The sequence below is a fragment of the Mirounga angustirostris genome, unplaced genomic scaffold, assembly GCF_029215605.1.
Source record: "Mirounga angustirostris isolate CCGP_5_RB_7025 unplaced genomic scaffold, mMirAng1.0.hap1 SCAF_4, whole genome shotgun sequence".
NCBI classification, from domain to species: Eukaryota; Metazoa; Chordata; class Mammalia; order Carnivora; family Phocidae; genus Mirounga; species Mirounga angustirostris.
In genome coordinates, this window is record NW_026991712.1 from 39,305,089 (window position 1) to 39,328,751 (window position 23,663).

At 37.3% G+C, this 23,663-nt stretch overlaps 1 protein-coding gene across 4 annotated transcripts in view; it reads right to left on the reverse strand.

The window, feature by feature from the left end:
- The window catches only part of CPQ (carboxypeptidase Q), a 458,753-nt gene that overhangs the window by 345,571 nt on the left and 89,519 nt on the right, over positions 1-23,663 (reverse strand). For all 4 annotated transcript variants that reach the window (XM_045896198.3, XM_054512535.2, XM_054512537.2 and 1 more), the window contains exon 2: positions 9,949-10,415. In XM_045896198.3, coding sequence (XP_045752154.1) covers positions 9,949-10,381 — 433 coding nt within the window. In that variant the 5' untranslated portion in view covers positions 10,382-10,415. The remainder of the gene's footprint in view (positions 1-9,948; positions 10,416-23,663) is intronic.

Genomic DNA, 23,663 nt, shown 5'->3' on the forward strand with positions numbered 1-23,663 from the left:
AATTGGCATTCAACAGACATTCCAACTTTATTTATTTATTTATTTATTTATTTATTTATTTGTTTGTTTAATTTTTATAAAGAAGTTTTTTTAAATTTTTTTTAAAGATTTTATTTCTTTGTCAGAGAGAGAGAGCACAAGCAGGGGGAGTGGCAGGCAGAGGGAGAAGCAGGCTCCCCCCTGAGCAAGGAGCCTGATAAAGAACCCGATCCCAGAACCCTGAAATCATGACCTGAGCCAAAGGCAGGTGCTTAATCCACTGAGCCACGCAGGTGTCCCTCCAACTTCCTTTAAATGGGTTTTTCTATATATAAAGACTAGAAACCTAAAAATCTAAATTTCTTCCTACAGCTAGGGTTCTAGAAGTAATTTAAGTGTCACCAATTTTATGTGCTTGAACAAGATCTGGAAGGCAGAATTAAGTGGAGGCTTCTTTCTACTGCTTCTACTATTTCAGAGGCAAGCACAATTGTAGTAATGTCTGGATTTCCTACAGCAACTTTCTGATAAAAGCCATTGCTTAATCTAAGAAAAGCAATAGCGTCTTGGTAGCCTGGTTCTACAGAATGGTTCTCAAATTCACTCCTGAAAAGCTCAAGTTATGAGCAAGTCTGCATTATGAGCTTTCCCAATAATTCTGAAAACAATTTAAAATCCTATAATATACCCATATGTGCTTTAAATTTAAACCCAGTTAGAGTAGTTCCACAACTAAACATTAACTGCTAGTCAATTCTATACATTAAGCCCAGTGTAGTGTTATCTCTACCTCTCTTCCTCCCAATCCTAAATCATCTCCATGAAGTCATGAGGTACACATACTTTGACATGACCCAGCAGAAGTACCAATCAGCACACTCAGCCTAAAATCTAAGTCTGGGTTGACTGCATTCTTAAGTTTCTTAAGCGTTTCAAGAGCAAGTCACCCACCAGTATGCAAACCAGGAGGTTGATGTTCCAAAGTCTGTGTAGACTGAGCTAAAGAACTCAGTTTCTTGGAGGACTCTGATAGGGCAAAGGGAGCATAAATTAGTCAATTTTGCTGTTTTACAGTCTTTTAACTAGGGCTGGCTGAAGGGACAGCCAGTCTTCTTCAAAAATGAGAATAAATAAGTTCTTAAGAAGAAATGAAAAAGGAGATAATCTATACAAATTGTTTCAACAGCTTCAAAAAATCAATTTGAATCAGGTGACAACAAAGAATTTAAATCTTTATTATGTAATGAGTTCCTATACATCAATTAGAAAATCTTTAAAGTACCAATACAAAAGTAGGCAAGGGATATTCACAGATAATTTAAAGAAGAAAAATACAAGTAACCAATAAATAAATGAAAATATTAGTTTCACCAATAAGGAAAGAAGTACAAAATTAAATAATAGTGAAATATCATTTTAAGCCAATCAAAATGGCAAAGATTAGAAAAAATTACCTAATGCATATGAAGGCACAGGGATTAGGATATTAAGATAAATTGCTGACAGGGCGCCTGGGTGGCTCTGTCGTTAAGCGTCTGCCTTCAGCTCAGGTCATGATCCCAGGGTCCTGGGATCGAGTCCCACATCGAGTCCCACATCGGGCTTACCGCTCAGCAGGAAGCCTGCTTCTCCCTCTCCCACCCCCCTGCTTGTGTTCCCACTCTCTTTGTCAAGTAATAAATAAAATCTTTAAAAAAAAAAAAAAAAAAGATGAACTGCTGACAGGAGAGTAGATGAGTTAATTTTCTGGAAAACAATTTAACAAATATATCAAGAGCCTAAAAATATCAGTATTTATATTAAAATTTTGAATAATTAAATATACTATTTACATTGTATCATAAATTTATATTATAATGATATATAAATTCTATTATATTAACATTTTACATAATTAAAAATATTTGGACAGAAAAAATGGCTTTTAAGAATTTATTTCCATTTTTTATATCTATAGGAGCAGTTTCAAAGTCATTTTTTGCCATCCTCTTAAGACTCCCTAGAATATCCCAATCATTCCTCTTTATGATATTCATCAAAAACATAAAAATCTCTCCTTTAAAAATCTATCCTTACTTCTGTATTAAAGGATTTGTATAGCTATGTTATTTGAAACAATAGAAAAAAAGGAAGAAAGAAATAACCAAGATTCCAAAAAGAGGGTTTTGGTTATGTTATTTATTGTATATTTGTATTTTGTAACTATTAAAATTTATTCCAAAGGATATTTATTAGTATGTGGTAAATGTCCATGATATAGGCATAAAAGGACACAAATATATACAGTTTCATCTCAAATTTATAAAACAACAATATGGGGTGCCTGGATGGCTCAGTTGGTTAAGCATCTGACTCTTGGTTTTGACTCAGGTCACAATCTCAGGGTCATGAGACTGAGCCCGCATTAGTTCCGTGCTCATCAGGGAGTCTGCTTGAGATCTCTTCCTCTCCCTCTCCCTCTGCCCCCTCTTGCTCACATGTGCACAAAGACACACTCTCTCTCTCTAACATAAATAAATAAATCTTTTTAAAAAATAAATAAAATAAAACAAAAGTATATATGCATATGGAAAAATTAGAGAGAAAAATTAAAATGTTAGCAATGATTCTGGTAGAAAAGATCACAGACAATTTTTTTTTTTTAAAGATTTTATTTATTTATTTGACAGAGAGAGACACAGCGAGAGAGGGAACACAAGCAGGGGGAGTGGGAGAGGGAGAAGCAGGCTTCCCGCGGAGCAGGGAGCCCGATGCGGGGCTCGATCCCAGGACCCTGGGATCATGACCTGAGCCGAAGGCAGACGCTTAACGACTGAGCCACCCAGGCGCCCCGATCACAGACAACTTTTACTACTTTTATATTTATGTACATGTTTCCTACAATGAGCAAGTACTGATTTTATAATCAGAAAAATCTAAGCAAATTATGATGGGTCAACAACATCATCAATAGGCAGAAGGAACCACTATTTTTTTATTATTACAAGCGACTAACATTCTAAGGAAAGACCTACCTAAAATAATTCACTGTTCCTCAAACATTGAATGAACAGCTAATAAGCACTAAGTATGGTGCTGAGGACAGAGAGATGGATAAGATTCAGTCCAGCTTTTCAGAACTCCCAGGAGCTCCCAATACAATTTGCAACAAAAAAATATTTTGGGAAAGCCCAATACCTCTATAGAGATGCCAGTCTCCATAGAGGACTAATAAGTACTCAATGATCTGCTGTTTGGGGTTCAGAGACTATATAATAAGACCTACCAAGTTATGTCTACTGAGGAAGGGTTAACAACACTCTGCCCAAATTCCTCTTTCTTGCCCATTTATCAGCCTTTCTTGGATTTGTCTGCTGGTTCTCATTCTTTCACCCAGTCCATTTAAATCTTATGTCTGCTATGCTATCTCAGGGTTGATTTGAAATTATACTTTTGCCCTGTCTTACTTCTAAGTTTTGCTCAGCATCTTCATCTTACTTGGCCAACTTGCATCTGTCTTCTTCCAATTCTCCATAGATAACTCAGAGAGCCCTAACCCTGAAACGCAAATAAACTAACAAACACTGTAATACTAAACTCTGGAATTGGATGGTTAAAAAAAATCAACTCTGGTTATATAAGGAATCTGTTCCATAGCATATGCCTGGAGAACCCCTGCTCTCATGAACTTTAGCTTCACTGATCCCTTGTGGATTCTCATAAAAATCACAACCTTTTCAATCTGGAAGAGAACTTACAGATTCAAATGTCAGCCATCTCTCATTTTACAGGTGACAAAATTAAAGTCCATAGAGATTAAAAGACTGGACCAAGGTCACACAACTAGTAGGTGGCTAAACCAAGGACACAACATGGGTTTCCTAAGAGATGAGTTCTGCACCACACTACCTGCAAATGGAGGTCCCTTTATGTTGACTTCACACTATCTCCTGTGGGAATTTTTCCATACCTGGTTCAGTCTAACTCTCCAGTGTCCTCAGAGCTCAAAATAGCCCAGTTGCCAGACAACTGTTTATCTACTCTGAGCCCCATGGAATAAGGCGTGGGGTGAAAGTGAGTCTTGGAACACTACAATAGATTCTAGTGAGGAAAATCACTTTCCCTGGGTTTTGAAGGCCCCAGGAGCAATCAGTAACTTGGCTTAGTTTTCAATACCAGGCAGATAGCCAAGGAAGATCAGGCCCAGCCACAGAATGAGAAATGAGGATAAGAAAGAAAGAGGAATGAGAAAACATGTCCAAAAAGAAGGTGCAGACACCAATATATTCTGCTGCCACAGTAGGGGTATCAGCAGCTTTTGAGACAGATCTGTTTCAGTCAGATGGCTAAAAAGGGAAACCTTATATAAATGAAAATAACGTTAAAGTATCTGTATGTGAGGCAATATAGTCTAACAACTAAAAGCACAGACTCTGGAGTTTGACAGTTGGCCTCTCACTGGTTGTATGACCATAGGCAAACTATCTCACCTCTTGGAGTCTGGTTTTCTCATCTGTAGAAAAAAAAGCTAGACCTTTTAAGATAGTTGGAAAGACTTAAAAAGGAAGAAGAAGTTATACATAATCTGGTGCCTAACACAGGTTATTGCATAACAGAGGCAACTAAACAAAACTCCCGGTTGACACTATAGAATCCAAGCTGAGGGGTTCCCCTAAAACCTCAGAGGTCACCTATTCATGCAGCCTCAGAGAAATCAAAACAGACTATCCCAGTGTTACTTCCAGAATGGTGGAGTGGAAAACTTCGCAGATCTGTCCTCTACAAAACATTTAACTGAGAAAAATCATTTTTTAAAAAATCACTTAAAGTCTTTCAAAATCGTCTTAAGGGTCTAAAGCAAATGGAGAAACGTTCATTCAAGAAAAACTACTAAATCTGAGAATAATGAGAGTCTATAGCATTTGGGCTGTGGCCTGCTTCCTTCTCCCATCCCCAGCTCCATGTTACAAAAACACTATTATGGGCACTCCACTCCAAAAAGGCCGAGGCCCTATTCCTCTACCCAGCCCCAACTCATATGGTAGAAATCCTACCTTAAGTATAGCCACCAATAGTACTTGGATCCTGATCACCTCTGTCTATCAGCTTACTCATAGGCAGAGGTCCCACGCTGGGAGAGGCAAGCTGAGAAGACCAGGAGCTACCATCCTCCCCTTCTAGCACCTGCTAAGGATATCACTCTGGGAGAAAAAGGCCATTATCACTGGACCTAGTTCCTGGGAAGTAGCAAGGTTCTCCTAGCAAAGAGGCAAGCAAACAAAAGGAAGAGCTTTGCAGTTCTTACCCAGGATAGTGACTATATTTGGAGTGGAACACAGAGAATTCCATGCCTAAGGGTGTTGTTGAAAACAATGGAGAACTTGGTAGAAGACAATTAAAGGAGCACTAGAAGCTTCATGATACTGCCAGTACCAAGCAAAATGGCAGAGCAATCCAAAGTTTAACAGAAAGAATCAAGAAAAGAAACAACCAAGAAAAGCCCTCTTGGGATCACAGTAAACCCTGGTGACTGGAAAAGCTATGCACATATTCCTATTCAGGAACAATTAAAACAGGACATAGGTCAGATTGAAAACCCTTCCCAAGCTGCACACAGATCCATCAACAAAGGGCAGAAGCTTCACTGACATAAGAGGCTTACGCACAAACTGACCAAATGCAATCTGAAAAATAAGTTATTCTGATACAGAGGAAAATATTGTTAAACAAGATAAGAATAAAATCACTTGGATCCTAGCAAGTTGGAAGGGTATGTACATGCCCTAGGCTGTACCCTCTCAAGGTTGATGGTAGAAAGAACTTCCAAGTTACTAGGCTGTAGCTGAACTTGGGGCAAAAACATAAACTCTTTAAGTTTTAATAACAGCCCCCTAGCCATGTGTACATCTAACAGTAAAGGGGAAAAATATAACCGACTAATGAGATCTGTGCACAACCTTTGACCAATAATTAGTTTATGGGGATCCAGGGCTGACTCCTAGTGAGCCATACTAAAAGTTAAAAAAGGAGGGAAAAAAAGCACTCTAAACAGGGACATTAGAATCTGTACACTGTGAGAGAAACAGACTTCACAGAGTTAGTACAACCAAATCATTAAACAAATAAAGGGCAAAGCAAACAACAAAAACAACATCAACTTTCAGCAGGCAGGAGAGGGAAAGGGAGAATCAGTATCGAGAGTTGCTAGAATATATTATTTTAAATGTTTAGTTTTCAACAAAAAAAAATGATGAGACATGAAAAGGAATACAAAAGTGTGACCAATACATAGGATAAAAATCAGGCCTTAGAAACTGCCTTTGATGGGGCTCAGTTGTAGGATATATGAGAAAAAGACTTCAAAGCAGCTTTTATTAATATGTTCAAGGAACTAAAGGAAACCATACTTAAAGAATTAAAGAAAAGTATGATGACAATGTCTTAGCAAATAAAGAATACCAATAAAGAGATAAAAATTGCAGGAAAAAAATTCTGGAGCTGAAAATTATAATAACTGAAAAGAAAAAATCAGTAAAGGACTCAACCATACATTTAAACTAGCAAAAGAAAGAATCCATGAACTTGATGATAGATTGATACAGGTTATATAACATAAAGAACAGAGAGAAAAAGGGGGAAGAAAAATGAGCAGAACCTCAGAATAATGTGGAACACCATTAACTGCACCCACATACTCACAGTGGAAGGCCCAGAAGAGCAAAAAAGGGTAGAAAAATCTTCATAGAAATAACAGTTGAAAACTTCCCAAATTGATAAAAAACACTAGATACATCCATGAAGCTCAACAACCTCCAAGCAAGAAAAAAGCAAAGACATCGACACCTAGGTACATCAGAATCAAAATTATGAAAACCACAAATAAAAAGAAAATCAGTAAGAGCAAAATGACTCATCACATACAAGGGAATCCCAATAATATTAACAAGGGACTTCTCATCAGAAGCAGCAGAGACCAAAGGACAATGGATGACAAATTCAAAGTGCTGAAAGTAAAAAACTATTAACCAAGAATCTTATATCCAGTAGAACTATGTTTCAAAAATGAAAATTAAATAAATAGGTAAGAATGGATGAAAGGTTGGAGAATTTTCTGCTAACAGATCTGCTTTGAAAAAAAAAAATGAAGGGAATTCTTCAGGCTGAAAACAAGTGACACCAAACAGTAATTTGGATCCTTGTCCTCACAAAAATAAAAATACTTATAAGGAAATACTGTAAATAACCATATGCCAACAAACTACACAATTTAGGCAAAATGAATAAATTCCTAGAAAGACACAAACTACTAAAACTGACTTGAGAATAGAAAATATGAATAGATCTATAACAAGGAAAGATATTAAATTAATAACTAACAATCTTCCCACAAAGAAAATCCCAGGACCAGATAGCTTGTGCATTCTACCAAAAACTTAAAGAATTAATACCAAACTGTCACAAATTCTTCCAAAGAATAAAATACCAGGTAGTACTTTCCAACCAATTATTTGAGTATAGAAGTACCCTGATACCAAACCAGATGAAGTCATCACACACACACACACAAAATAAAAGTACAGAACAATATCCTTTATGAGTATAGATGTAAAACTACTCTACATAATAGTGGCAAAATGAATTCAGAAATATATAAAAAAAAATTTATGTTATAACCAAGTGGAATTTATCCCAGGAATGCAAAGTTGGTTTAAAACCTGAAAATCCATTAATGTAATACACCCAATTCAATGAGGAAAGAATAGTCTTTTCAATAGATGATGCTGAGACAACTGAATGACCACATGCAGAAGGATGAAGATTGGATTACCTGACCATATATGAAAATTAATTCACAGATCTAACTGTAAGAGCTAAAACTATAAAACTCTTAGAAGAAATTATAGGAATAAATCTTTGTTTAGGCAAAGGTTTCTTAGATATAACATGAAAAGCAAAGGTTTAGGCAGAGATTTAGGCAAAGGTTTTGGTTTAGGCAAAGGTTTCTTAGATATAACACGAAAAGCACAAGCAACAACAAAAAAATTTAAATAGGTTGTGCTAGATCAAAGTAAAAACTTTTCTGCAGCAATACTACCATCAATAAAGTGAAAGGAGAATCCACAGAATGGGAGAGAATATTAATAAATCATACATCTAATAAGAGACTTGTATCCAGAGTACATAAAGATATTTTACAACTCAATAATAATAGCATAATTAAAAATTGGGCAAAGGATTTGAATATTTCTCCAAAGAAGATACACAACTGGCCAATAAGAACATGGAAAGATGCTCAACATCATTAATCATTAAGGAAATGGAAATCATAACCACAATGAGATATCCCTTCACACCCACCAGGATAGCCATAACCAAAAGGACAGACAATAACAAATATTGAGAAGTATGTATAAAAATTGGAATACACTCCTAGAAATGTAAAGTGGTACAGTCACTTTGGAAAAGAGTATGGCAATTCCTCAAAAAGTTAATCATAGAGTTACTGTATGACCCAGCAATTCCACTCATTGGTATATACCCAAGAGAAATGAAAACATACATCCATACAAAAACTTATGCATGAAGGTTTTTAGCAGTGTTATTCACAATAGCAAAAGATAAGAAAAAACAAATGTCCATCAACTGATGGATAGATAAAATGTGGTAAATTCATAAAATGGAATATTATTCAATAATAAAAATGAATTAAGTATTGATTCATGCTACAACATGGATAAACCTGGAAAACATTACACTACATGAAAAAAGCCAGTCACAAAAGACCACACAATATATTATTCTGTTCATGTGAAATATTTAGAATAGGCAAATCCATAAAGATAGAAAGAAAATTAGTGGTTGCCTTGGGCTTAAGAGAGAGGTACAGGAGGGATACAAAGGAATTACTAAGGAGTATGAAGTTTCTTTTTAGGGCAATGAAAATGTTCTACAATTAGATCGTAGCAGTAGAGGCACAATTCTGTGAATATACTAAAAACCACTGAATTGTAAATTTTAAATGAGTGAATATTATGGTATGTGAATTATACCTCAAAAAAGATTTAAAAAAAAAAAACTGACCATCTACTTCTATACTGGGTCTTTCTTTTGGCATTAGAGAAGGTCAGAACTTTCTATAAACTTTTTAGAGAATGTCAACTAGCTTCTTTTTTTTTTTAACTTTTTATTGTTATGTTAATCACCATACATTACATCATTAGTTTTTGATGTGTGTTCCATGATTCATTGTTTGTGCATAACATTCAGTGCTCCATGCAGAATTAGCTTCTATAAAATAGTTTCTCTGCCATGGGAAAATAGTCCATGAATATATGAACAGTCCATGGGAAAATAGTCCATGAATAGTCCAAGACTGATTCACAGCTCACTAGTGACCAGTTATATATCCCTGATCTAGTCATTTATATTGTCTGATGAAGCTGAACTAGGGTGCTGATAAGTTAAGGTAGAAATTCACCCTGGATAATTCCTTGCATTTGAGGCCTCTGGTTCTATAAAAATAATTAACCCAAATCAATTCCATGTGTAAAGATCTGTTCCCCATTTCATTAATTCTAAAAATTTCTGTACATTGAGGCTGCTTGGAGGAAATTATAGTTTTTCCATCCTATACACATTTATCTCAATGCTCCACAAAATGAAACTAATGTTATACTAGCTACAAGTTACTAAGTGATAGGGCTGATAAATATCATGGATCAACTGTTGTAGATCTTCATTTAAAAAGCGACACTACCCAATAAACTTTCTTTCAGAAAGAAATAGAAGAAAGAAAGGGAGGAAAGGAAAAAGGAAGAAAAACAAACAGAAGAGTAGAAAACTCATTAAGCCAATGGAATGAGAAATGATTCTATCATCCTTCTTATCACCTAAATTATAATATGAATCATGCATACTGTAATCAACCATGTCCCATGACACTAGTTTAACACCGTACACAGCAAATTGACTTGAAAAGACAAAAGATACCTTCTGGGGGAGTCCCAATGCTGCTACCAAGACCCAAAATAGCTATCTTGTGAATCCTTGGCTCCAGCATCACAGCAAATTCTTCTCCCCTTTCCCAGTGGGGTATCTTGACCGGCTCCAAGTGCACATTCTCCAGCCCATCTTCCTGCAGGTTCTGGTACATGATTTGGATGGCGTTTTCCAGGCTCCTGGAGCCACTTGGTCTGGGTCCAACAGTATCAACCAGAAGTGCCAATCGCTCATAGGATCTGTTCTGGGCTATACCATACACAGCAAGGTTGATGATTGCTTTAGCAACATCTCCATAGTGGGCTATTTCTTCTTTTACTTCTTGAAAAGTCCTCTGAGAGATGTCATTCTTATAGATCGCTTTCCCAGAATTCAGGGAGAAAAGGTGAACAACACCAACAGATATGAAAAGAAGGAACTTCATTGATTCTTCCAGTTGGTTTTCTTCCTAAAATAATCTATGTAAATAAAAAACATGTTTTAGGGGTAAGAATCTCACAGCTATCTGCCATAACCCAGGGACTGCTTTTCAAACAGGAGTCCCCTTCCCTTCTCAACCACTGCCCAACTTCAACCATCAACTTCAGGCACCATAACTCCCAGGAATGAAGAAGTATAAAGAGACAATGATTGGCTGAATAGGCAGTATTTACTAAAACCACAGAATCACATGTTACCTAGTGATCCAGTTTAAGCTATGCTAAAAGGTTAAAATAAGACAACTAGGAAAGAGAGAGAGTGTTAGCAGTGTGGTAGCAGTGACAGGGTTAAAACCATACCGTCTGCAGCCCCTCCCTCTAAATAGAGTATTATCCAAATGGGTTTTAGAGTTCCCTGTACCTAATAGGCTCTTTCCTCTCTGTCTGTTGAACTCATCCATTGAGGCCCCTACAAATATCATCTTTTCTTGGTGCTTTCCCTAATTCCACCTGCTACACATTTAATCCTCACAACAACTCTATGAGTTAGTTTCTTCAAAAAGTAGTAACTTTTGTTTTATAAATGAGGATCCTGGAGTAGCAAGAGAATTAAGTGACTTGCCACAGACACACAAAGGCTTTCTCACTCTACAGTCCATACTCTAAACAGTGCTACTTAAAGTAAGGTCTGAGGACCAAGGCCAGTCCACAGCTAGTTTTCAGTAGTCTACAGTAGATACAGAAGTTAAGAGTAAACCTATCCAGTGCTGTGCAACAAAGTAGACAATAGTCTCATGTAGTTATTTCAATTTAAATTGATTTAAACTAAATAAAATGTTTAGTTTTTCAGTCATACTAGCCCCATTTCAAATGCTTAATACCCACATGTGGCTAGTGGCTACCATAATGGGCAACACAGACATAACATTTCCATCATCATAAAAAGTTCTATTGGATAGCATTAATTTAGACATCTTTATAAACAACTAACTAAATAATTGTACATTTGTCAAATCTAATGATTAAAAAATGGTGCTTCTCTTTGTATGTCTCTTTTATTTCATTTTTCTAATTCACTGCTATTCTATTTTGCAAAAGTATCAGTCTGCAACAAATTTGAAATTTTAAAAACTGGCCTTTCACCAAAGATAATTTGAGAATGACAGTCATAAGCTACTATATTATAGGGATAAATTCCAAATTCAGCCAGTATACAAGGCCTTTCAAAATATGCTCCAACAACAACCACAGCCCCATCTCTCCATTTCCCCCTCTAGAGCACACAAATGTTTTCATTCTTTTTTTAGTTTTTGTTTTGTTTTGAGAGAGAAAGGGAGACAGAGCACAAGAGCGGGGAGAGAGGGAGAATCTTAAGCAGGCTCCATACTCAGCACAGAGCCCAACACCAGGCTTGATCTCAGAACCCTGAGATAATGACCTGATCTGAAATCAAGAGTCTGATGCTTAACCAACTGAGCCACCCAGGCACCCCACAAAGGTTTTCATTCTTTTTCTCATTCTGTCTTTCTCCCTTACCCTTTTCCTCTCTTTCGCTCTTAAACACACACACACACACACACACACACAAAATCTTAGGGAAGCTTCTAGATACTGTGGCTAGCCCAAATTGAGATGTTTTCTAAGTGTAAAATACAGACCTGATTTAATCTTTAAAATCGAATACTTCATAGTTAAGTATGAAAAAAATAAATATTTCAGATGTATTAGGTTAAATAAAATATATTATTCACCTGTTTGTTTCCATATAAAATTTGAAATTTTTAACTTACATATTTATATTTATATTGGACAGAAATGCTCTAGCTGCATTGAACTTGACACTGTTCTTCCAATACCCAGGCTCTTTCATAACTCTGGATCTCTACATATTTTCCTTCTTTTTTCCTGCAAGACCCTTCTCCTCACCTTATTCCTCTTCTTCTGGCAAATCTCCACTCATTCTTTAATGAAAATCCTTTAAAAATCACCTCTTCTGGGGAGTCTCACCAAACACCACTCCAGAGTTATGTGCACCATTTTCCATGCTTCTACCATAATTGACAATATTATCAACTAATATATTTGTTTATGAATTTGTCTCTCCTACTCTTGAAGTAGGGTAAATTATTCATCATTGTACCTTCAATCATTGTACCCATGTACAATGGGTACCTTTTCATTTAAGGAATGAATGAGCCCTTAATCTCTCTAGATCTTAGAGTACTTGTCTTGCCTCCTTTACAAAGAAACTGAAGGAATAAGAACTTACTCTCATATTTAAAATATTTTGAAAAATTATGAAAACTGTACATTGATGTTGTTCTCCTTTTTATTATAACTATATGCAAGGTTCTTGGTTTCTATAGTCAACATTACTGATGCTTGTTTTTAAAAGCTAAATTTTATTAAACCATGAAAATATCTCACCAGATTGTAATTTATTCTTCAAAGTACATTCTTTCAAAAAAAAAGAAGAAAAGGTTAATAACACTTCTATGGATTAACACTAACTACAAGTATCTACTTCTCATTAAAAATTCTCTAAGCATCCCTTAAATATTAACTATTTCATAATACATTTCTAGTGATGGATTAGAATCATATAATGGCACTATTGTGGAGATATAGGAGAGCTTAGGAATCCCTAGTCCATACCCTTGTTTTGCAGAAACAGGGCCTGTGCTGTGATTCCTAGGTAGCAGATAAACCAGGAAGTACAATCAAACAGGTAACTGGACCAACTAGTGCAGACATCCCGGAAGAGTATGAATTGTTTTCTTATAGGAAACTGTATGCATTTACATATAATAGAAATTCAATGAAGGACACCCAAATGCAGTCTGAGAAGCAAATAACTATAACAAAAAATATGTACCCAAACAGTCTCATATATAGACTAAAAGAGAAGAACACAGAGAAGAACAAAAGAAATCATGAAAAGCTATAGAGAAGACATGACATCTCAAGACAGACTCGAGTAATGGCTCCACAGGCAGAGAAGAAGGGACCGCTTTCAGAAGGAGCACTGGGACATCATCTGTAGGCTACATTCTGGTTAGAACATATGTTCAGAAAACAAGTGCCTGCATCTAACATCTTTACATCTTTTTGCATACATGTCAGTTGAATTAATAGAAAACATGCCATTTCGATAATAATTCCTAATGCCTGCTAACATGGTCAGTTAAATTAATTTTGACACTAAAAAATGATGCAATTACTTTAAAACATAAACCAGTATCTGTGAGTGTTGTTCTTATTTTTTTTTTGATATTCATTGACTTTTTTTTTTATTCTTATGTTAATCCCCATACATTACACCATTAGTTTTAGATGAAGTGTTCCATGATTCATTGTTTGTGCATAACACCCAGTGCTCCATGCAGAATGTGCCCTCCTCAATACCCACCACCAGGCTAACCCATCCTCCCACCCCCCTCCCCTCTAGAACCCTCTTTGTTTTTCAGAGTCCATCATCTCTCATGGTTCGTCTACCCCTCCGATTTCCCCCGCTTCATTCTTCCCCTCCCGCTACCTTCTTCTTCTTCTTTTTTTTCTTAACATATATTGCATTATTTGTTTCAGAGGTACAGATCTGAGATTCAACAGTCTTGCAAAATTCACAGCGCTTACCAGAGCACATAGCCTCCCCAGTGTCTATCACCCAATCACCCCATCCCTCCCACCCCACCCCCCACTCCAGCAACCCTCAGTTTGCTTCCTGCAATTAAGAATTCCTCATATCAGTGAGGTCATATGATACATGTCTTTCTCTGTTTGACTTATTTCACTCAACATAATACCCTCCAGTTCCATCCACGTCGTTGCAAATGGCAAGATCTCATTCCTTTTGATGGCTGCATAATATTCCATTGTATATATATACCACATCTTCTTTATCCATTCATCTGTCGATGGACATCTTGGCTCTTTCCACAGTTTGGCTATTGTGGACATTGCTGCTATAAACATTGGGGTGCACATACCCCTTCGAATCCCTACATTTGTATCTTTGGGGTAAATACCCAGTAGTGCAATTGCTGGATCATATGGTAGCTCTATTTTCAACTTTTTGAGGAATCTCCATACAGTTTTCCAGAGTGGCTGCACCAGCTTGAATTCCCACCAACAGTGTAGGAGGGTTCCCCTTTCTCCACATCCCCACCAACATCTGTCGTTTCCTGACTTGTTAATTTTAGCCATTCTGACTGGTGTGAGATGGTATCTCATTGAGGTTTTGATTTGGATTTCCCTGATGCCGAGTGATATTGAGCACTTTTTCATGTGTCTGTTGGCCATTTGGATGTCTTCTTTGGAAAAATGTGTGTTCATGTCTTCTGCCCATTTCTTGATTGGATTCTTTGTTCTTTGGGTGTTGAGTTTGATGAGTTCTTTATAGATTTTGGATACTAGCCCTTTATCTGATATGTCATTTGCAAATATCTTCTCCCATTCTGTTGGTTGTCTTTTGGTTTTGTTGACTGTTTCCTTTGCTGTGCAAAAGCTTTTTATCTTGATGAAGTCCCAATAGTTCATTTTTGCCCTTGCTTCCCTTGCCTTTGGCGATGTTTCTAGGAAGAAGTTGCTTCGGCTGAGGTCAAAGAGGTTGCTGCCTGTGTTCTCCTTTAGGATTTTGATGGACTCCTGTCTCACATTGAGGTCTTTCAACCATTTGGAGTCTATTTTTGTGTGTGGTGTAAAGAAATGGTCCAGTTTCATTCTTCTGCATGTGGCTATCCAATTTTCCCAACACCATTTGTTGAAGAGACTGTCTTTGTTCCATTGGACATTCTTTCCTGCTTTGTCAAAGATGAGTTGACCATAGAGTTGAGGGTCCATTTCTGGGCTCTCTATTCTGTTCCATTGATCTATGTGTCTGTTTTTGTGCCAGTACCATGCTGTCTTGATAATGACAGCTTTGTAATAGAGCTGGAAGTCCGGAATTGTGATGCCGCCAGCTTTGCTTTTCTTTTTCAATATTCCTCTGGCTATGCGGGGTCTTTTCTGGTTCCATACAAATTTTAGGATTATTTGTTCCATTTCTTTGAAAAAAGTGGATGGTATTTTGATGGGGATTGCATTGAATGTGTAGATTGCTCTAGGTAGCATTGACATCTTCACAATATTTGTTCTTCCAATCCGTGAGCATGGGACGTTTTTCCATTTCTTTGTGTCTTCCTCCATTTCTTTCATGAGTATTTTATAGTTTTCTGAGTACAGATCCTTTGTCTCTTTGGTTAGATTTATTCCTAGGTATCTTATGGTTTTGGGTGCAATTGTAAATGGGATTGACTCCTTAATTTCTCTTTCTTCTGTCTTATTGTTGGTGTATAGGAATGCCACTGACTTCTGTGCATTGATTTTATATCCTGCCACTTTACTGAATTCCTGTATGAGTTCTAGCAGTTTTGGGGTGGAGTCTTTTGGGTTTTCCACATAAAGGATCATATCATCTGCAAAGAGTGAGAGTTTGACTTCTTCTTTGCCAATTTGGATGCCTTTGATTTCTTTTTGTTGTCTGATTGCTGTGGCTAGGACTTCCAATACTATGTTGAATAGCAGTGGTGATAGTGGACATCCCTGCCGCGTTCCTGACCTTAGGGGGAACGCTCTCAGTTTTTCCCCATTGAGAATGATATTCGCTGTAGGTTTTTCATAGATGGCTTTTATGATATTGAGGTATGTACCCTCTATGCCTATACTCTGAAGAGTTTTGATCAAGAAAGGATGCTGTACTTTGTCAAAAGCTTTTTCTGCATCTATTGAGAGGATCATATGATTCTTGTTCTTTCTTTTGTTAATGTATTGTATCACACTGATTGATTTGCGGATGTTGAACCAACCTTGCAGCCCAGGGATAAATCCCACTTGGTCATGATGAAGAATCCTTTTAATGTACTGTTGGATCCTATTGGCTAGTATTTTGGTGAGAATTTTTGCATCCATGTTCATCAGGGATATTGGTCTGTAATTCTCCTTTTTGATGGGGTCTTTGTCTGGTTTTGGGATCAAGGTAATGCTGGCCTCATAAAATGAGTTTGGAAGTTTTCCTTCCATTTCTATTTTTTGGAACAGTTTCAGAAGAATAGGTATTAATTCTTCTTGAAATGTTTGGTAGAATTCCCCTGGGAAGCCATCTGGCCCTGGGCTTTTGTTTTTTGGGAGATTTTTGATGACTGCTTCAATTTCCTTAGTGGTTATAGGTCTGTTCAGGTTTTCTATTTCTTCCTGGTTCAGTTTTGGTAGTTGATACATCTCTAGGAATGCATCCATTTCTTCCAGATTATCTAATTTGCTGGCATAGAGTTGCTCATAATATGTTCTTGTAATTGTTTATATTTCTTTGGTGTTGGTTGTGATCTCTCCTCACTGACCCAAGCAAAGTTCCCTAAGGGATCACTAGGAGGATCTGCTGATCTGAAAGACTTTAGTCTACCCTGACTCAGAAATACAAATATCCCTACACCATAATTTCAGTGAAATAAAATTAAGCAAGCTGTAGTAGTAGTTTTTTTTTATAGTCTGCAAAGGGAGAAAATAATTTTATGGATCAACAAAGACAAGTAGTACTACTCATTTCAAACATTTCCTCTTTATTAACTGTAAACAGTGTCCTGTTTGGGTCATAACTTCATCTCTCCATTCATTTAACAAAAATTTATCGATCACCTACTAAGCACTGAAGACGCAAATGTTTGAGAGAATATCCACACCCTCAAAGAGCTACCAATATAAACAGGAAGACAGAATGTAAAAATCCCTGTAACTAGGGCAGTTTCAAGGTTCTGCAAGAACAGAGGGGAGGAGGGGATGAAGAGGCCAGTGCTTGAGCAGAGGTTTAAAGGGTACTGAAGGGCATGTGAAGAAGGTGGGAGTGGCACTGAAGAAAAGGTAACCCAACACAGGAACAACCCAAGCAAAGACACAGAGGCTTCACAAAACATGGGCTCTGGAGAAAAGGGCAAGTAGTTGGGGGCAAATAGTGGAAGATACAGCAGTAATAGAGTCTGACTGAGATCTACTGTTGAAGCTCCAACATATATGGAGCAAAGTGCCCTAGGGTGCTGTAATAGGGGACACAAAGAACATTTCCTATCCCTCAAGCAGCCGGGAAAAGGAAGGAAGCAAGGAAGGGAGGAAAAGAGGGGAGGAAGGGAAGGAGGGAGGAGAAAAAAGGAAGGAAAATTTCTTTCCTTTTTTTTAATTTAAATTCAATTAGCCAACTTACAGGACATCACAAGTTTCAGATGTAGCATTCAACAATCCATCAGTTGAGTACAACACACAGTGCTCATCACACCACCTGCCCTACTTAATACCCATCACCCAATTACCCCATCCCCCCACACACCTCCCCTCCAGCAACCCTCAGTTTTTTCCTATAGTTAAGAGTCTCTCATGATTTTTCTCCCTCTCTGATGTCTTCCCATTCTGTTTTCCCTCCCTTCCCCTACGGTCCTCTGCCCTGTTTATTTCACATATGAGTGAAACCACATGATAATTGTCTTTCTCTGATTGACTTACTTCACTCAGCATAATACCCTCCAGTTCCATCCATGTCGATGTAAATGGTAAGTATTCGTCCCTTCTGATGGCGGAGTAATATTCCATTGTATATGTAGATACCACATCTTCTTTATTCATTCATCTATCGATGGACATCTCTCGGCTCTTTTATTTCTGATCATCACTACCTCCTGTCTCCTCAGCACAGAGAATTCATCCAGATTCCACATCTGGGCAAGGATTGCATACAAGGTTCCTCAAAATCCTCAAACAAGCCACTACTTATTACTATCTGGTTATTCCTTGGAATTTTCACCAAGGCAAAAGTAACTCATGCTTACAAAAGGTGCATTAGTCATGCAATTCATTTATAAAAACACTCAAGATTTTCTTCCATTTAAAATTCTTAAATACTCATAACCTAACTGACAAAAAAAAATCTAGTGCACTCTTGAACAATCACAGGACACTTGAAATGTCTAAACTTAAACTGTACATTTTCTAAAAATACTCTATTTTTTATACAAAGGCTGAAGTCATTGTTCCTTTACTTGAATTCAAACTATAAAAATATTAAATATTATACCCTTCAAAATCTTAAACAACTATTTTTAAACCCATGCTTTATCATGCCTTTGAATTCGGTGAAAGTTATATATTCAAAGGAAATTGGGAGCACTATTTGAGAAAGACTTGCTTTTCATATATTGTCTTCATGATCCATAGTTACAGATTATCTTTTTCATAAAAAAAGATAAAATTCTTTATACTGTCATTTTCATTCTTTTCTACTTAAATCTGGAAGCAAACTGAAGCAAAACCAACTTTTCTCCTACTGTGAATTTTTTTCTAATAATAGGTTTACATTTTGAGGAAACAAAACAAAATCCTTTGCTTCTATTTCTAAATATTTTTCCTGGAATATTATTGTTTAAAAATGTCTCAGGCTATGATAGAAATGCCAAAATGAATAGACTAAGTGAAGTGGAAAGGGACACAATGAAAAGAGAATGCACTGAAAGACAGAAGGAGTAGGATTTAGGGACTGAGGCTTTCACTGATTTTTAATTGTGTCACTTTTTTCTTCTAAAGACTGAATATACTACCTACATGAAAACTTAAATATTTCCCCTAAACCTTCCATTGCTGAACAGGGTTCACTGATATAAATTTAACTCTTAGTCTTCATTCTAGAGCCTGTCGCAGACATGAAGACCAGAAATTCTAAATCCTGGCACAAACAGCAGCACGTCAAAGCTCACTTCCTGACTCCTGCTAACATGCCTAGATTTATAATGATTAGCCCTTTAACCATCTTAAGGAAGATCATCCTTTCCTTTATTAAATTCAAACTTCACACAGTGCCGGGCTTCCATTTTCCATCGCTTATATTCCAATTATTCTTTCAATAAATTCAAGAAAGCTCATTGAGAACTTACGACACATCAAGAACTGTGCAAGAATTTGGAGAAGACAGAAAAATAAGCAAGACTCAGTTCCTACTATTGGCAGGCACTATTAATTACCTATTCCATAGCTATTCCCCTTTTTTCTTGCTAACCAAACTTCAATTTTGTTTGAAATGCAAAGTGTCCGGCCTCATTCATCTAAGCCAGTTGTTCTCAATAGGGATGGTGCTACCCCTAGGAGTCATTTTTGAATATGTGGTGGGGGAGGGAGCATTTCTGGTTGTCATGAGAGCGTGGGGGTCCTATTACTAATTACTTGGCAGGGGCCAGGGATAATAGACATACTGTATCGTGGGGTACAATCCTGTATACTGAGAATTCTCTAACATTCCACATAGATTTTTTTAAATTTTTTCAATTAACATATAATGTATTATTTAAGGGGTACAGGTCTGTGATTCATCAGTCTTACACAATTCATAGCACTCACCATAGCATATACCCTCCCCAATGTCCATCACCCAGCCACCCCATCCCTCCCACCCAGCTCCACTCCAGCAACCCTTAGTTTGTTTCCTGAGATTAAGAGTCTCTTATGGTTCCTTTCCCTCTCTGGTTTCATCTTGTTTCATTTTTCCCTCCCTTCCCCTATGATCCTCTGTCTTGTTTCTCAAATTCCTCATATCAGCGAGATTATGTGATAATTATCTTTCTCTGATTGACTTATTTCATTTAGCATAATACCCTCTAGTTCCATCCACGTCATTGCAAATGGCAAGATTTCGTGTTTTTTTGATGGTTGCATAATATTCCTGTGTGTGTGTGTGTGTGAGAGAGAGAGAGAGAGAGAGACTATATATATATATATATATATATACATCTTCTTTATCCATTCATCTGTTGATGGACATCTTGGCTCTTTCCATAGTTTGGCTATCATGGACATTCCTGCTATAAACATTGGGGTGCACGTACCCCTTCGGATCACTACATTTGTACCCTTGGGGTAAATACCCAGTAGTGCAATTGGTGGGTCATAGGGTAGCTCTATTTTCAACTTTTTAAGAACCTCCTTATTGTTTTCCAGAGTGGCTGCACCAGCTTGAATTCCCACCAACAGTGTAGGAAGGTTCCCCTTTCTCCGCATCCTCACCAACATCTGCCATTTCCTGACTTGTTTAGCCATTTTAGCCATTCTGACTGGTGTGAGGTGGTATCTCATTGAGGTTTTGATTTGGATTTCCCTGATGTTGAGTGATGTTGAGCACTTTTTCATGTGTCTGTTGGCCATTTGGATGTCTTCTTTGCAGAAATGTCTGTTCATGTCTTCTGCCCATTTCTTGATTGGATTCTTTGTTCTTTGGGTGTTGAGTTTGATGAGTTCTTTATAGATTTTGGATACTAGCCCTTTATCTGATATGTCATTTGCAAATATCTTCTCCCATTCTGTTGGTTGTCTTTTGGTTTTGTTGACTGTTTCCTTTGCTGTGCAAAAGCTTTTTATCTTGATGAATTCCCAATGATTCATTCTTGCCCTTGCTTCCCTTGCCTTTGGCGATGTGTCTAGGAAGAAGTTGCTTCGGCTGAGGTCGAAGAGGTTGCTCCCTGTGTTCTCCTCTAGGATTTTGACGGATTCCTGTCTCACATTTAGGTCTTTCATCCATTTTAAGTCTATTTTTGTGTGTGGTGTAAGGAAATGGTCCAGTTTCATTCTTCTGCATATGGCTGTCCAATTTTCCCAACACCATTTGTTGAAGAGCCTGTCTTTTCCCATTGGTCATTCTTTACTGCTTTGTCGAAGATTAGTTGACCATAGCATTGAGGGTCTATTTCTGGGCTCTCTATTCTGTTCCATTGATCCATGTGTCTGTTTTTGTGCCAGTACCATACTGTCTTAATTATTACAGCTTTGTAATAGAGCTTGAAGTCCGGAATTGTGAGACCACCAGCTTTGCTTTTATTTTTCAACATTCCTCTGGCTATTCGGAGTCTTTTCTGGTTCCATACAAATTTTAGGATTATTTCTCCCATTTATTTGAACCACATAGATTTTTTAAATGTGAAAAATCCATATGTGAACCTTAAACCTAACTGTATTGTACATACAAAAGTAGTTTTTGAATAGTTTTAATGCAAGTTCACTTTTTCAAGAAGCAACTACCACGTATATCAAGGGAGGACTATGCTGTATTTTGTTCAGAACTTTACTGTGGGCTGTTCATCATCTCAGCAAAACACCCATGACTACACTGCTTCTGGTCTTGGAAACACCACCACCACACCCCTGGGCCATCTACATTTGTTGCTGTCATATTCACCATGCAAGCATCTGACTTCTTCATTACATTTAGTAGAGTCATGCCTGCAAATGTACATTTTGAAGTACTTTATTATAAATTCCATTACTTTATTATAAATGTACATTTTGAAGTACTTTATTATAAATTACTTTCCTCTAATGTCTCCTCTACATTATAGTTAGGATAGCATACTGATTTAATCAAAAATATATATAAGCAGATTATCTATGCTGCTTCTTCAGAATAATAAGGCAGGTACCGTAAATTATTATTTTTTAAAAAGGAGGGATTGCAACTAGTGGTTTAGGTGAACTAGACAATTCTCTTCCTCACTCTTCCAGCCAACCTTCCAGCCAGAGGGGGGCCCTGAGACCCAGTTCTAGTCAAGGAGACCCAAACAGGAGCCGCTGACAAGAAAGTGGCCACAATTCTAGAACTGCATACGCTACTTTGTAACCATAAGGGCAAGTCAAAGATTGCTGGTCGTGGCATCACTGAGCAGCTGAACCAATACCAGCACCACCAACTCGTCTGTTAGGTGAGAAAAATACACTCCATTTGTTTTAGCCACTGTTAGTTGGATTTTCTGTTCATTGCAGCTGTGAATACATTTCCAACTGCTATACTACTTTAGGGGCTTCTTGGGGATCCATAATTAAATATATTTTTTATACTGATACCATAAGGAAGGTCCAGGATCTGGCCTATGGTCTACCTAGATTTCCCACATGCACCTAGATTCTCAATATCCAACATCAAACTCAGAATCTTCCCTTCCAAACCTGCTCTTCCTTTGCTACCTGCCCTACTCAGTAAGTTAGAAACTGCAGTGTGTTATTGGATTCTTGCCTCTCTCTCAGGGAGAACAGGTGAACAGTTGGCAAGTTCTGCCTATAATTCCACCTTCAAGCTCTTTCTTGACTAATTTCCCTCCCACTCCACCTTATCCTCACTCCCCTAGCTCAGAACCTCATTATCCTTCATTTGAAACACTTCCTCATACATATTCCTGCTTAGAGTCAGGTCCCTTTCCAACCCATCTTCCTTATTGCCACCAGAATTATCTTAAACCCAAATCCAATGACTCCTTGTCTTACAACATCTGTTTCCTCACTGTTGACTGTTCAGTGTTATGGATATGGAAGTCTTCAAGATCATTCCCTGCTATTCCCCCACACTGACATTGAAGCCCCAACAGGCTGTGTACCAGCCCTTGAAGTCACAGAACACTCTTTATACCGCCCTGATTTTGCTCATGCTATCCCTCTCCTAAAGCGCCCTTTCGCTCTTTCTCCATATGGAGAAGTTGCAATCATAATGCAAGGTCCAGCTCCTCAGTCTCCAACTCCCAGGCAGGATTACTCGCTGCCTTTCAACAACGCATTGTATGCTCCGTGTTTCTGTGTCTGTCACCCTGCTGGACTACATATCACTTAATAGCAATAATATTTTACAGTTATAAAATTCACCAAGCATGTTTTCTGCAAGGAATATGTTTTATTTATTTTGTATACTAAGCAAATGGCAAAATACCTGTCAATAAATGTTTATAGAATAAATAAATTCATCAAACAAGTAGTTATATTTCACAACAGAAGTATATGGCTCTGATTCATCACTTTCATGATTTTCCTGCATCAGACATGAATTTGCTCCTTTAAACTGTAGCATATTCAAAAGTTGCTTTCATAAAGGGAGTCAAGAGACCTAGGACTTGGTCCTGGCTGTCCCTCTCTAGATGTATGACTTTGAACAATTTATTGGAAGTCTCTATGTGTAAAATAAGGGATTGCATATCAGCTCTAACAGTCTATTATGGATTTTCTTAAATTTTTAATATGAGTCACACTTTTCTTTGCACTCTATGTTAGCACCTGACTAAATCACCTTATACCAAACACTTAATTGGGTCATATATAAAAACCACTGCTCAGTCTACCATTTTGTCTCCTCCTACTAGCCAACTGAAATTGAACTCACAAAAGTCATTATGGATGCCCTTGTTCCTAAATCCAATGAAAACATCTCATTTCCTATCATAGGTGACATCTGAAACATTTAACTCTATAGCC